Genomic DNA, 14765 nt, shown 5'->3' on the forward strand with positions numbered 1-14765 from the left:
CCTAAACCCTAAATCCCTAAACCCTAACCCTAAACCCTAAACCCTAAAACCCTAAACCCTAACCTAAACCCCTAAACCCTAAACCCTAAACCCTAAACCCTAAAACCCTAAAAACCCTAAACCCTAAACCCTAAAACCCCCTAAACCCTAAACCCTAAACCCTAAACCCTAAACCCTAAACCCTAAACCCTAAACCCTAAACCCTAAAAACCCTAAACCCTAAACCCTAAACCCTAAACCCTAAACCCTAAACCCTAAACCCTAAACCCTAAACCCTAAACCCTAAACCCTAAACCCTAAACCCTAAAAACCCTAAACCCTAAAACCCTAAACCCTAAACCCTAAACCCTAAACCCTAAACCCTAAACCCTAAACCCTAAACCCTAAACCCTAAACCCTAAAACCCTAAACCCCTAAACCCTAAACCCTAAAAACCCTAAAACCCTAAACCCTAAACCCTAAACCCAAAAACCCTAAAAAACCCTAAACCCTAAACCCTAAACCCTAAAACCCTAAACCCTAAACCCTAAACCCTAAACCCTAAACCCTAAACCCTAAACCCTAAAACCCTAAACCCTAAACCCTAAAACCCTAAACCCTAAACCCTAAAACCCTAAAACCCTAAACCCTAAACCCTAAACCCTAAACCCCTAAACCCTAAACCCTAAACCCTAAACCCTAAACCCTAAACCCTAAACCCTAAACCCTAAACCTAAACCCTAAAACCCTAAACCCTAAACCCTAAACCCTAAACCCTAAACCCTAAACCCTAAACCCTAAACCCCCTAAACCCTAAACCCTAAACTCCTAAACCCTAAAAACCCTAAACCCTAAACCCTAAACCCTAAAACCCTAAACCCTTAAACCCTAAACCCTAAACCCTAAACCCTAAAACCCTAAAAACCCTAAACCCTAAAACCCCTAAACCCTAAACCCCTAAACCCTAAACCCTAAACCCTAAACCCTAAACCCTAAAACCCTAAACCCTAAACCCTAAACCCTAAACCCTAAAACCCTAAACCCTAAAACCCTAAACCCTAAACCCTAAACCCCTAAACCCTAAACCCTAAACCCTAAACCCCTAAACCCTAAACCCTAAACCCCTAAACCCTAAACCCTAAACCCTAAACCCTAAACCCTAAACCCTAAAAAAAAAAAAAAAACCCTAAACCCTAAACCCTAAAACCCTAAACCCTAAACCCTAAACCCTAAACCCTAAACCCTAAACCCTAAACCCTAAACCCTAAAACCCTTAAACCCTAAACCCTAAACCCTAAAACCCCCTAAACCCTAAACCCTAAACCCCCTAAACCCAAAACCCTAAACCCTAAACCCCTAACCCTAAACCCTAAACCCTAAACCCCTAAAACCCTAAACCCTAAACCCTAAACCCCAAACCCTAAACCCTAAACCCCAAACCCTAAACCCTAAACCCTAAACCCCAAAAACCCTAAACCCTAGACCCTAAACCCTAAACCCCAAAAACCCTAAACCCTAGACCCTAAACCCTAGACCCGAAACCCTAAACCCGAACCCCGAAACCCGAAACCCGAAACCCGAACCCCGAAACCCGAACCCCTAAACCCGAACCCCTAAACCCCAACCCCGAACCCCCGAACCCCGAACCCCCAACCCCGAACCCCCGAACCCCGAACCCCCGAACCCCGAACCCCGAACCCCGAACCCCAAACCCCAAACCCCAAAACCTAAACCCCCAAAACGATCTTGGAGGCACTCCACGTCACCAAATGAACATGGTGACTGAACATGGTAGAGGCACAGCATGTTTCTTTGTTCAGTCCAGAGCAGTTACTCCCTTTGAGTTCAAAAACATGATTTCATTTTAAATTCATGTTGTACACAGTGAAGACCAACACTTACACTCTTTTGCAGTGTGATCCATATTTCGATCAGGTTGGTTGCAAGCATCCTGGATGCGAACCTGCTTATCCTACACCAGTGTGTGAAAAGAAATGCAAGGTGCAGAACCAAGTTTGGGAGGAAAAAAAGCATTTCAGTGTCAATGCGTACAGAATAAATTCTGATCCAGATGATATAATGTCAGAGGTCTATGAAAATGGCCCTGTTGAAGTTGCTTTCATAGTTTATGAGGTAATGTCTAGTCTTTGTCTCAAGTTTTCCGTGCATTATAACGAGGTTGTCAACAAATTTTGTCCAGCGATAGTTATCAAGGACTATGGGGGTGTATTACTTTGAAAGGACAAATACAAAATACAAAAACTTAGAAAGGCTGTCTAAATAAAAGCTCAGGAAGGAAAGGACAAAAGCAGAACATGGAAAAGAGTGCTAACCAAATAAATGAATCGAGTATAGACAGTACTGTGCTTTCAGATCATTTTTAGTCTTTGAAACTATATCATCTGAGCGAAAAGTAGTTCAGATTCACTTTTTTTCTGATTTGACAATGCAAAAAAAATCTCAAGGATTTTGCCCACTACAAATTTGGAGTATACAAGCACATTACCGGTGGCATGATGGGTGGCCATGCCATCAAGTTGATTGGATGGGGGACCAGTGATGCTGGAGAGGATTACTGGGTATGTTGTTTAATCTCCATATTATTTTGTGAATTGTTAAAGGATGGGCCAGTCCCTAAGTTGTTTTGCTTCATCCTCTCTGCTTTTCAGCTTCTCGCAAATCAGTGGAACAGAGGCTGGGGTGATGTAAGTTTGTGGCAAATACCTAACTTACCAACTAATTCTTTGAAATTCAGTATCATGTGTTGAACAATTGGTAATGCTCTGCAGGACGGGTACTTCAAGATCATACGAGGCAGAAACGAATGTGGCATCGAAGAGGACGTTGTTGCTGGAATGCCATCCACAAAGAATATGGTCAGAAACTACGGTGGTTCCTTTGGAACAGCTGTAGTTTGATCACTGCCCTAGGCCTGAGATACTATCGGATAGGATAGCCATGTATTTGTGTAGCTGATGAACTTTGTAAAGTAGCCTTGATGGTGTATGTATTTTGTACACCAGCACGTTGGCAACGCTGGCAGGTTGCTGAGATGGCAACTTCTGAAACATATATGACAGTTGTGGCTGTTCCATTCTAAGGTTCAGCTGTGTAACAGAAAGAAAGACAGGCATAATAAGAAGCCTGCTGCATAAGTGAGTGCAAATTGATACAGATGTTGTCAGCTTGGAACTCCCAATACATACATTGTAATGGATGGGAATGGGATGGATTCTCAGCAAGCAGGCGAGGAAGCTCCGACTTCTGCTGCTGCTGCAACCTCTACCTCCATAGCAGGAGTAGCCTGCACAACAAGGTTCTGGACAGGGACCTTGACCACATCCCGGCGAACGCCGATATCCGAGACGTATCAGCCGACGCAGTACATGCCGGTGGTGACAAGGGCGAGGCCGCAGGAGCTGGTGGTGAGGAAACGCAGCGGCGACGAGGCCACCGTGCTGAAGGCGGCCGTGAGGGATGCGAGCTGGCCGCTGCGGCCAACACTGAAAGCGGTCTCGACGAGCAGCCCCGTCTTGCAGTAGATGGTGAAATCCTCGCAGTTGTTCTTGAAGAGGGAGTAGGTGCCGAATTCCCCCTTGTCCAGGAGGTAGCGGGCGTGGTGGACGACGACATGGCCAGGGTCGGAGACGGCCAGAGTGCAGGTCCCTCCGCGCGCCTTGGCGAGGAAGAAGGCGGGAGAGACGGCATAGTGGAAGAGGTAGAGGCTGCCGCTGCTGCCGCCGCCGTGCAAGAAGCAGTCGAGGCAGGACATGACGCCCCCCTCACATCCATGTGCTAGGTGGCCACATCGCTGGTAGGTGGTTGCAGCAGCCGGCGAGGAGCTGCTGAAGAGGAAGGAATCCAGGAAGGTGCCCGTGCCAATCTCGTGGCCGACTGCTCTGGTGAAATGGATGACCATCCCGTCCCCAACATAGATCCCTGGTGGTGGAGGATCGGACGGAATACCATCAGAATCGCTTCGACGGCAGCGGCAAGAAAAATCAATCCGATCCATGGATTGGGGAGGCGTACCGTGGTGGGCGTAGAGGTAGGCGGCCCGCCATGAGTAGATGTGATCCCCGGTGGCGAGGTACTCCCAATCGACGCGGTTGGACAGCACCCTCGCCGCCATCAAAATCCTGAGCTGAATGCAAGCAATCTGATGTGATTGGCTGTGGCACCCAACCTAAGCAATCGCTTGCATTGCGTGCTTTTGCTTAGCGGCGAAGGTGGAATCCCCTGATAGTGATAGGTGCCAAGCAACGGGAAGGGAAGGGAAGGGAAGGGATCTTGCTTGTGTAGCTAGAAGTAGAGATCATAGAGTAACTAGTTAGCTTGTGTAGATTAATTAGTTGCTCTTGCTTAGATTGTGTAGCTAAGCAAGTTGAGCTCTTGAGTTTGTATTGTGTATCCTTGTCCTTGAGCATCTAGTGAGCTTAGGTTTGGCTTTGTGCTATTGTCCATTAGAATTGTGTAGGAGCTCCCCTTGTTTGTGAAGTACTAGTGCTTAGACTTGTGTGGCTTGGCATTAGAATTGTTAGGAGAGCTCTTACTAGCTTAGCACTCCATTTGCTTTGTGTAGGATCTCTTTGGAAGTGCCTTAGAGTCATAGTTAGAGGGGTGAAGTCTTGACTAAGCGAATAGTTTCAATTCTGCATAAGTTTCGGTTAGCCGGCGCAATTAGTTTTAGAAAGGACTATTCACCCCCCTCTAGTCCGCCATCTCGATCCTACAAGTAGTCACGTGGAGGAAGAAGAAGATGAAACAGACGGTTCCGAAGATGTGCACGAATCTCTAATATTGGAAGTTGAATGCGGGAGAGCTATATATCGCGTGCCACAAATCAGCCTGCCATCACCTGAAGAAGTAATGTGACCCGTTTAACTTTCACGACAAATCGCCCCGTCATCACCTTAGTGGCCCGTCTAGCTTTTGGCCCATGCGGACGAAGGAATACGCCCAGAGTTAAATTGAATTCAGCCCGTCAGTAGATTTTCACCTTTTTATGCGTAGTGAGGGACACAGCGTGGTTGCGGCCCATTTGCAAATTTTTTGTTATGTTTTCTTTTCCTTTTGCCTTCAACATTACTTTTTAATTTTTTAATTTATTATTCTATTTTATCTATTTTTATTTTTATTCACTTCTTTGTTTTAGTTTTATTCACTTCTTTGTTTTAGTTTCTTTTCTTTTCTTTTCTTTTTGATTTTCCTTTTTAGTTTATTTTTCTTTTTATACAACTTGTTTTTCTATTTTTAAGACTTCTTCTTTATATTCATTTGATTATTTTTACATTTATTTTTCCTTTCTTTCTTGTAACAAGATTGTACCTTTTTTCTTTTCCTTTCTTTGTTTTCTATTTTTGGTTTATACTAAATTTCCTCTATTTTTGTTTAATTTTATATATCCTCTTTTTGGTGATAATAATTGTTTTATTTTTTTATTGTTTTCCATCTTAGCTTTATTCTCAACTTTTTTATCCCCTTCTTCTTTTATTTTTTCTCTTTTTCTTTTTTCTTTGAGGGCTCTTTTCTTTTTTCTTTTCTTTTGTATACTACCTGCTGTATTATATTTTGTTTGTCTGTTTTTACATTCATTTTTTATTTTTTATTTATTTTGTATAACTATTTTTTATAATCTTTTGCTAATTTTCGTTGTTTTTATTTTTTCGTCTATAAGGATAATTTTGCTCGTGTGTATGGATAATTTGTTCGTGTTGTGTGTATATTTGTTCTTCATGTAAAGTTAATATTTTATTCATTTTGTAGACTAATTTATTCATGATATTAAATCATTTATTTGATTTATAGACTAAATTGTTTCGTGATGTGAACTCATTTGTTCATGATATTTAGTTTTTAAATATTCGCAATGTGCAACTTTTTTGTTCGTCTAGTTTAATCATTTTGTTTGTATAAAGCAATCATTTGTTCATTTGTTCGCAATAGTTAAAATTAATTATCTTGCATTCAAAATATTTTTTTTGAAAAATTATTCCAAATATAGTCTCTCGTGGTGAAATAGGAATTTAATCTAGATACTCGATTTGGGATGTATGACTTTTTTGTTGTTGAAGTGGAGTCATGTAATTATCTACTTTTATATTTATATTTTATTTACACGTCATTTTCAATCATTTTCAATAACTTCTCCATATGCTATGGTATGATGCACAAATTTTTCTTATCGTGGAGTGTGCGCGCAAACGGTCCATGCACCGGACTTTTGGGCTGACGGCCGATTAAATATAGTTGACAGGGGATTCTTAGGTCATGGTCGGTAAAATTGTCACCTCTGGTAACATATAACCGTATGGATTGTACGAACTTCCCACGTTTGGGAAAATGTATAAGTTTTCCGGAGCCACACGGGTGTATGTTGGTCCATGGGCACCCAGACGTTCCTGCTCCTGCTGGGCCTCCCAATCCTTTTGGGCCCAACTTAAATGAAGCCCCGTCATCTTCCTGCCTTCTTGTCCGGCCTGGCCTGACTGCGTTTCCCTGAACTAGAACGCGGCAAGGAGCAGCGTCGGATGCAAGCTACTGCGGTTTCAGGTCGCTGTATAAAGCCGCGGCGTAATCAGGGCCCCACCTTTCATTGAGACAAACAGGCGCCCCGTATCAATCTCTTCTTCACGCTGGGCTGGACTGGATCCCCTTCGCCTCTGCCTCTGAGCGCCTCCCCCTCTCTCCCTCCCTCTTCCTCCCCAAACGAGAAGAGGGCACGCCGCATGCCGCCGCCGGTGATCGAGAGGGGACTAGCCTTCCCTTGCGTCGCGTCGCCTCCTCCTTCCTCACGCCAGAAGAAGCATCGTCATCATCAGCTCAGCAGCAGCCATGTTCGGCTCCACCAACCGTAAGCAGCCTCCCCTCCTATTCTCGTCGATTCCATCACATTGGATTCCTTCGGCATACTTTTCCCGTTCGCTTATAAATCCTCTATTCTCCTACCGTCTGTATGGATTGCTGCTCTATTGCGCTTTCGAGTCCATATCTGGATTGATGGATGCCTGCCCACGCTAGGGTTTCGTTTGCTGTCCCGATTTCGATCAAATAGAGTCTTGGTAGTTGCAGTGCGTACTTGCAACGATCCGTGGAATACCTAAGCTAGGCCCTGCTAATGTGGAGGACCGGATTTATGCCCACGGACTCTCCTTTTCCTTCTCATTGTCAACCAAGGAAGAGACCTCGCAAACAAGCAAATGCCTCAGTTCTGGCCCTTTTTGGTTATTATTAATCATAAATCCTGCTCATACAATACAGCACAATACATGATTATGATTGTTCACTCCTTATTCGGTTTTAGTTTAGCTTTCTGTGACACTTACATGTCAGCTTGGAGAGTGTATTTTTCGCAATGTTGTTTCTCTTGATTGATTATCGTCTCATCGCTCATGTGTGCTATCTTCATTGCAGCATTTGGGCAGTCATCAACCAGCCCATTTGGCCAGAACTCATTCGGAACCCAGCAGGGATTCGGCCAGGCTACCCCTGCTGCTAGCAACCCCTTTGCGCCAAAACCATTTGGCAGCCCAACCACAACTTTTGGGGCACAGACTGGAAGCTCACTTTTCGGCACTACATCCACTGGTGCATTTGGCCAGCAGCAGTCCACTCCTACATTTGGCACTACATCCACTGCTGCGTTTGGCCAGCAGCAATCCACTCCCACGTTTGGCACCCCGTCCTCCTCTCTGTTCGGGAGCTCTCCAGCTTTCAGTGCATCGCCCACTCCTGCCTTTGGTGCTACATCCCCTACCTTTGGCTCTGGTATGTAGTATGCATTCGCTGATTGTTCCCTTTCCTGCCGAGTCACTGTGCTGATTGTCCTAGATTTTCGAAGTTCTAAAGCCCTGACACTGGAAACATCACCTGCCAGTATTGCTGTTTTTCCCACGTCTTGCAAGATTTGTTTAATTTTTTTAATTAGTTTCTGATACTGCATTCTACAATTGTTCTACATAGCTACCCAAGCTACATTATCTCAATTCATGAATCTGTTATTCTTTAGATCAACAGTGATGTATATATAATTATAGATGATGTCTATGTCACACTGTGCTCTGCACATGTTATAGGATCTTTATTTGGACAAAAGCCAAGCTTCGGGGGTTTTGGATCATCTCCTAGCCAGTCAAGTCCTTTTGGTAGCACGTTCCAGCAAACACAACCGACATTTGGCAGCAGCACTTTTGGTACATCAACTACACCGACATTCGGTACCACAACTACGCCGGCATTTGGTGTAACTACACCAGCCTTTGGCACCACAACTACACCGGCTTTTGGCGCCACGACTACCCCAGCATTTGGTTCCACATCACCATCTTTATTTGGTGCTTCTAGCACCCCGGCATTTGGTTCATCAGCTCCTGGTTTTGGAACTTCAGCAACCACAGCATTTGGTGTGAGTAGTACTACTCCAGCTTTTGGATCTTCCAGCACACCTTCATTTGGCACATCAACCAATGCATTCAGTTTTGGTTCTTCACCATCTTTTGGACAAACGGCAGTTTCCTTTGGTAGTTCTCCCTTTGGAACAACATCACCTTTCGGTGCAGACTCCAGCATTTGGTAGGTTTTCCTATTGTAACCCATAATTTCTTAGCTGTAATATATGATCAATCAATTGTTCTATTCAACTCCAAATAATGTAGCAATCGAGTATGTTTACTGATTCTTTTGTTTTTTCTCACTTCAGCAGTCCAATTCTACTGCAGATCTTTCTTTTTTGCCGCTTTTACCCTGTCCATGGCATCATTTATCCGTCTCATCAATTGTTTTCTCACTTTGACTTTCAGGCTCACAGACAGCAGCACCCGCTTTTGGGCAAGCACAATTTGGTAATCAAGCTGGAGGGACTAGAATAAAACCTTATGCTCAAACACCAGATGTTGACGGTACTACCAGTGGTACTCAGCCTGCTGCAAAACTTGATTCCATATCAGCGATGCCTGAATACAAAGACAAGAGTCATGAAGAATTGAGGTGGGAAGATTACCAGCGCGGAGACAAGGGTGAGGGGAATAATTTGGGAATGCTTTGCTTGATTTGCAAACACTTTTGAAACTATATGTTTAATCTGTGTATTCTTGTAGCATGCTTATTTTTGTATGATTCTGGAGTAACCAATTAACTATTATGCCGTGGTCCATGACTCCATGCTACAGCTTAAGCCCTAAATAGAATATATGAATAAAACATGCTGTTATTTGATACTTTCTTTATTAATTGTTTATTATTATTTGGCCCATGTAACTTGTTCCTGTAAAATTTGTGTAAATATTATTGCTAGATTTGCAAGTCCTCACATCAACCACATGTTTAATCTCATATATTATTTTAGCGTGCTTATTTTTGTATGAACAGTAACCAAGTCACTATTATGCCCTGGGTTATGAGACAGCCTAAACCCTAGTTAGAATCAACTAAAGAAACACACTATTCGATGCTCCCTTTATTAATTGTTATTATTGTTACAATGTTGCTAGATCTATTTGATCCATATAAATGCTGTAAAATATGTATTAAATTTTTAATGTTTGGATTTACAGGCGGACCAAACCCTTCTGGAACTCCAACAGTGACGCCTACCTTTCCATCATCAACACCACCGAATACTTTTACAACAAGCAGTCTATTTAGCCAAACTACTCCAAACCCATTTTCATCAAACAATCCATTTGCTAAGAATGGTTCAACTAGTGCATCACTATTCAACACCTCATTTAACAATACACCAGTTGCAAGTTCGAGCCCATTCACATCGTCCACTAGTACCACAATGTTTGGACAAACAGGTGTTTCTGCATTTCCAGCAAGTAGTTCACCATCTTTGTTTCCAAGTACTGCTCCTGCTTTTGCTTCATCTTCGCTGTTTGGCACATCAACAACACGTAATTCAAGTCTATTCGGCACTGGCTTGTTGTTGGCTAACACTCAATCAGCCCCACTATTTCAATCTTCCCCTGCATTTGCACAACAGCCATCAAGTACACCAGCTTTCTCCTCTGGAAACCTATTTAGCACACCTAATACTGGCAGTCTGTTTGGCAGCGGACCTTCACTTTTTACAATGGTGAGCATCTCTTGCTTTTTTTTTCCTTTTCCATATTATAGACTAGATAATCGTTTATCATATTTAGCTTTTTATATATTTTTGGTTCAATGTTTTAACAATTTCATCTTTGCTTCTTATTAAGCCAACATTTCAACAACCTGCCCCTACTCAAACACCAAACATGTTCTCCTTCCAACCTCCGCCTCAACCAGGTCAGTTATTTTGTATCCAAATCATTCTCTTCTGTTTATAATTTATATCTTCAAAACTAATATGAGCATCTTAATTTTAAACAAATGGATGCCTTCATTGATATTGCAGCTTCTACAAGTGGATTTCCTGGTTTTTCCAACACAGCTAATCAGGCCCTCATTGGACAGCAGTATGATCTTTTGCTACTTCTCAGCTTGATAATCTATTTCCTTTTTTTAGTAATAACGTGGCGAAGGAATTATATTGTGATTAGTCGAATTTGGAGATGGATGTTGTAGGCAAAGAAGAAAAGTTCTTGAATGATTCTTTTTAGCTAGTAGCTTATATGTGATTACTTGGAAATGCCATATGGTTATGTTATCCGTAGTCTAAGAACATGGTCTTGACTTCGATCATAGTTATCCTCAGAATTTGCAAATGAGTTTTGACAATACATATGAATGTTTTTATCCTGACGTTATACATTATTCGTTTTAACTTGACAATATCCTGTTGCATTTTGGAGCAGAACTCCTAGCCAATCCAATATGGTCATGCAACCTGCTCCTGTTTCGAATCCATTTGGGACACTTCCAGCAATGCCTCAGATGTCCATTGGGAATGGTGGATGATCTCCTTCGGTTCAGTATGGAATATCAAGTTTGCCAACCCCCCCCCCCCCCCCCCCCCCCCCCCCCCCCAACACACACACACACCAACCACATTTTCTTTATAACTCACAAGCTAAAGTACAAGGTTTATGGAAAAAAATGCACAACAATTTCCTAATAGTCAAACATGCAGACACTACAGCAGCAGCCTCCCACCGCATCCAAATAATAAACGCCTCTACATAAGCAAACTCTGCACCAGTGTTTTATACAAAAAGCAAGAGTTTGACAATGCAATAAAAGCAAAGTGCTAAATACATCCTGAATGTTGTTTTCAAAATTTTAGACACCAAAGACAGAATGCTCATTCCATATGCAGTCTTCTCTGCAAACTAATACTTGATAGTAATGTAGAATGGAACATTTGAAACTGTAAAAGGAAGTTTACAAAAAGAATAATAAAAAGAACTATATCCACAAGAGTATTTTACAAATGATAAATATCACCAGATACATCAGCTGACACCATCGAACAAAAAGCTGCAGCAATGAGAAAGTACTAATGATAAATTTATTCTAGATAACGTGTAAATTACCAAACTAGTGTAGTCACTCATATCAAGTGCAGACCTGTTGTGCAATATGCATTTTAAGAAGTAGCTACTGCAACTATTACCTATTCTTTCTGTTCTGTTCCAAAATTAGACTTGCTTGTGCTTAACAAGTACAATTTCCACTAAAAATAGTAACTTTTATTTGGAGTCATTTTTACTTTTGAATGTATTTGCCCAACCTACCACAACTGTGGGTGGCAAATTGCCTGAGGAACAAGCATTTGCGTTTCCTTCCCATCTTTAAGTGGCAAGAAGAAAAAGTAATGCAGCAACATAAAATTTAACATGGTTCATGAACAAAAAGTAGTGACGCCAAAGATCACAGTTTATTAAAGAATAACAAGTACGTGAATCACTCAATGTTTGATATTGAAATTGAAAGCAAGTCACCACATCCGTGTCTAAAACAGTTTGTATGAAAGATGATAGAGTGAATCCTTCCATGGAAATATTTCTAAAACACGATAACTATTGCTGCCCAACATTTAATTCACACTAATATGCTCTTACCATACCATGGAGAAGACAACTACAAAAAAAATATCAAAAGGGCGCAGCGATAAGCAGCTGCCAAAGCGTGCAGCTGGCAAATAAATTCACCTCATGCTTAACAAATATTATGATAGCTCGTACATCTCACCAGAGCTGCTGTACCATGCACCTTCCTATTCTGCGCAGAAGTATCTCACATAAACCTGTCACACACCACATGATCACCTTTAGTGTGCATGCTTTCATCCAGCATACAAAGATGCATGTAGTTATGCAGGATGGGTCTTCTCACTTCATCAATAGTCAGATCTTGAAAAAGAGATTTGATCTTGGTGGGTAAGCTTCGTAGAAATTTCATAAGCTAAATAACTGCAGACATCTGTACAAAATCATGATCCTGAGTTATCAATTTCCTCTTACTCAACTTGGTTATTATCTTATCAGTAGAACTTTGTTACCCAAAATTAGTTATGTTACCAGCATTAGTGTTATCATCACTCGAGGTAGTCACTGCAGAAGTCAATGGGAGCCTAGTCATGGTCAACAAAGTCAATAGGGTGAACAAGGTTCATATGGCAAATCCTCCAATAGCCTGCATGTCAATTTAGTACTATTCTGGGTAAATAGTCTTACGGTGCTCATCAGCAAAGTCAATAGGGTTAGCATTAAGGATTGTTGTCAACAAGGTGTTGAAAAGCACACATCAGATGCCTCAATGACCACTGTTCCCATCACATAATCATAGAGGTTAGGGTAAACTCATCGTGCATAGGTTCCAGTTATCTGCCATAGGTTAGTTCCATCCTCTTTCATTTTGCCCAAGTTAGTAGAGTATCTAGTGTTGTGACACCAGTCTTTGGATCAGAGGGTAATAGAAGAGTCATGGGGTCAGCCTTACCATGATGAACTAGTTCCATCCTCTTCCTCTTGCCCAAGTTAGTTGCCCAAGTTAGTTACAGTGTTATCCGAGTATCCAGTATTGTGACCAGCATCCTTTGGATCTTAGGGTAAGATAAGAGCCATAGGTTAGCCTAATCATGATCAACAAAACATGTAGGCTGCTTGGGCTTATTTGGCAAAGTTAGTCCTATTCCTCGTAGACAGTCTCCTCAGGGTAACAACAGTCCATGTTGATGTCGAGCCATTTCCAGTACCCTTTAGACCTACATAACGCTTGGACTACATGCAGATACAAAGATAACTTGTAATGGAGCAACTTGATGATATCAGAACGAGTGTACTTGCCAGTGAGAGCTGCCAGCTTCTTACTGAAAGGATGCATTGCGCCATTCCGGTTTATGGTCACCAACCAACAACCAGCAGCCATAACATCAATATGTTCCTGATCCTCAAAAGTCAGATCAGCTACCTCCTGCTGCTGCTGCCTATGAGACATCTTGCTCTTTACATCTTTGTTGTATTCACGCAACTCCTCGAAAAAAGGGTGCATAGCATCGATGCCAAGATAACCAAGACTCTCATAGATAGTCTGTATTTTTGGTATTGCAGATGATCCAAAAGATTCAATGATGTCATCCTTGTAAATGGAGGCGAGCTTGATGCTTAGCCACGCTCTTCCCTTAGAGGTTAACAGAGCTGCATGATAGCAAGCTAGGATTTCATGCAGTGCTCCCACATCCAGCACGTTCAGCAAATAAGAGACATCTAGATAAAGATCAGAGATGATATTATCTCCGTAGACTTGCTTCATTAGGCTCTCAAACAGTTTCTTCACTTGCTTGAAACCTATAAACTCTAACTTGTCCTTCCCTGATATTTTATCATGTAGTGGCTCCTTGATACGGAATGTATCATGCAGAGCTGAGACTTCGAGGTTTTCCTCGACCTCCTGCAGGTGCAATACAATAACCATGCTGCCTGTTCCTGGAGACTAGTTTTATGGCAGACCTTCACAATTTTTGGTATTCATATTGCATAATCAATGGCTTGCCGTCGTAATTATTAATCAAGTAGTTGCTTACTGTAACAACAGCCGGTATTCTCTTTAGATAAGGGACCGGGTCTTCCCAGCTGGTCAACTTGACATCTTCTGGATCATAGAAGCTGCAACAGCAACAATAATATTATAGGTAGTATGGTTACTACGGTAAGACAGGCACGCTAGGATGTTCACATGGTTACTTCAGGATATGCTAGGGGATTCGATTTTAATTTTTTACACTGATCAAAATGAGCACAATAACATAAGCTAAATTCCGTTTCACGGAGATCAGGCATTTACCTGAGTTACGTAAGGACGGGAAGCTTCGGCCCCTGCTGGATGGGCTCCTTGCCCCCCCACATGTTTGTGGAATATGGAAAGTAAAGCCCCTCTGGCATGCGCGGCAGGATGATCTTGGTGTTGGCCGGCCGAATAACCTTAGTCTGGACGGGTCCCAGCTGTGACGCGGTGGAAAGGCACCTGGTGCTCTTGGCCACGGCGGCGGCGCAGCGAGTGGTGGGTACCGGATTGAAGGGTGCGGAGAACACCTCCAGCCCCATGGAACGAGCCAAGAACGAGAGTCTCCTCAACCCGATCATGTCGGCGTTGGGGCGGTGATTGATCGGCGGCCGGAAAGGCGGCGAGAGGTGGGTGGAGTCAGGCAACGGCAGTGGGCGAGAGGTGGGTGGCGGCGGGTGAAAGGGTTAGAGTTTGCGCGGAGTTCGTTGCAGCGAGGAGTGGGTGGTGTCTTTGGTGAGCCGTCAGTCCAGGATAGATGGACGACGACGACGGGTGGTGTAGTAGGATTGGGCCCTAGCACGGCCCAGTCCAATTAGTATTATTACACCACCATACAGAATATATGAATCTCACATGAA

General features: G+C 42.7%; 2 protein-coding genes and 1 pseudogene across 2 annotated transcripts; 2 read left to right on the forward strand and 1 right to left on the reverse strand.

The window, feature by feature from the left end:
* Window positions 1-1914: 1914 nt before the first annotated feature.
* On the forward strand, window positions 1915-2935 carry LOC112902210 (cathepsin B-like protease 1; the record flags this gene model as incomplete). Its single annotated transcript, XM_025971150.1, has 4 exons — window positions 1915-2112; window positions 2445-2558; window positions 2649-2684; window positions 2769-2935. Coding segments are annotated over 4 exons (477 nt in total), but the record flags the coding sequence as incomplete, so codon positions are not given.
* Window positions 2936-3037: 102 nt separating this feature from the next.
* LOC112902712 lies at window positions 3038-4230 on the reverse strand (annotated as a pseudogene).
* Window positions 4231-6588: 2358 nt separating this feature from the next.
* Window positions 6589-14244, forward strand: LOC112902646 (nuclear pore complex protein NUP98A-like). The gene is made up of 9 exons (XM_025971791.1): window positions 6589-6832; window positions 7393-7746; window positions 8055-8383; window positions 8490-8550; window positions 8778-8993; window positions 9531-10054; window positions 10179-10248; window positions 10358-10418; window positions 10758-14244. Exons 1-9 carry the CDS (start codon window positions 6814-6816, stop codon window positions 10858-10860), a joined length of 1737 nt encoding a protein of 578 aa, XP_025827576.1. The 5' UTR covers window positions 6589-6813; the 3' UTR covers window positions 10861-14244.
* Window positions 14245-14765: the final 521 nt, after the last annotated feature.

The sequence above is a fragment of the Panicum hallii genome, chromosome 8, assembly GCF_002211085.1.
Source record: "Panicum hallii strain FIL2 chromosome 8, PHallii_v3.1, whole genome shotgun sequence".
NCBI lineage: Eukaryota > Viridiplantae > Streptophyta > Magnoliopsida > Poales > Poaceae > Panicum > Panicum hallii.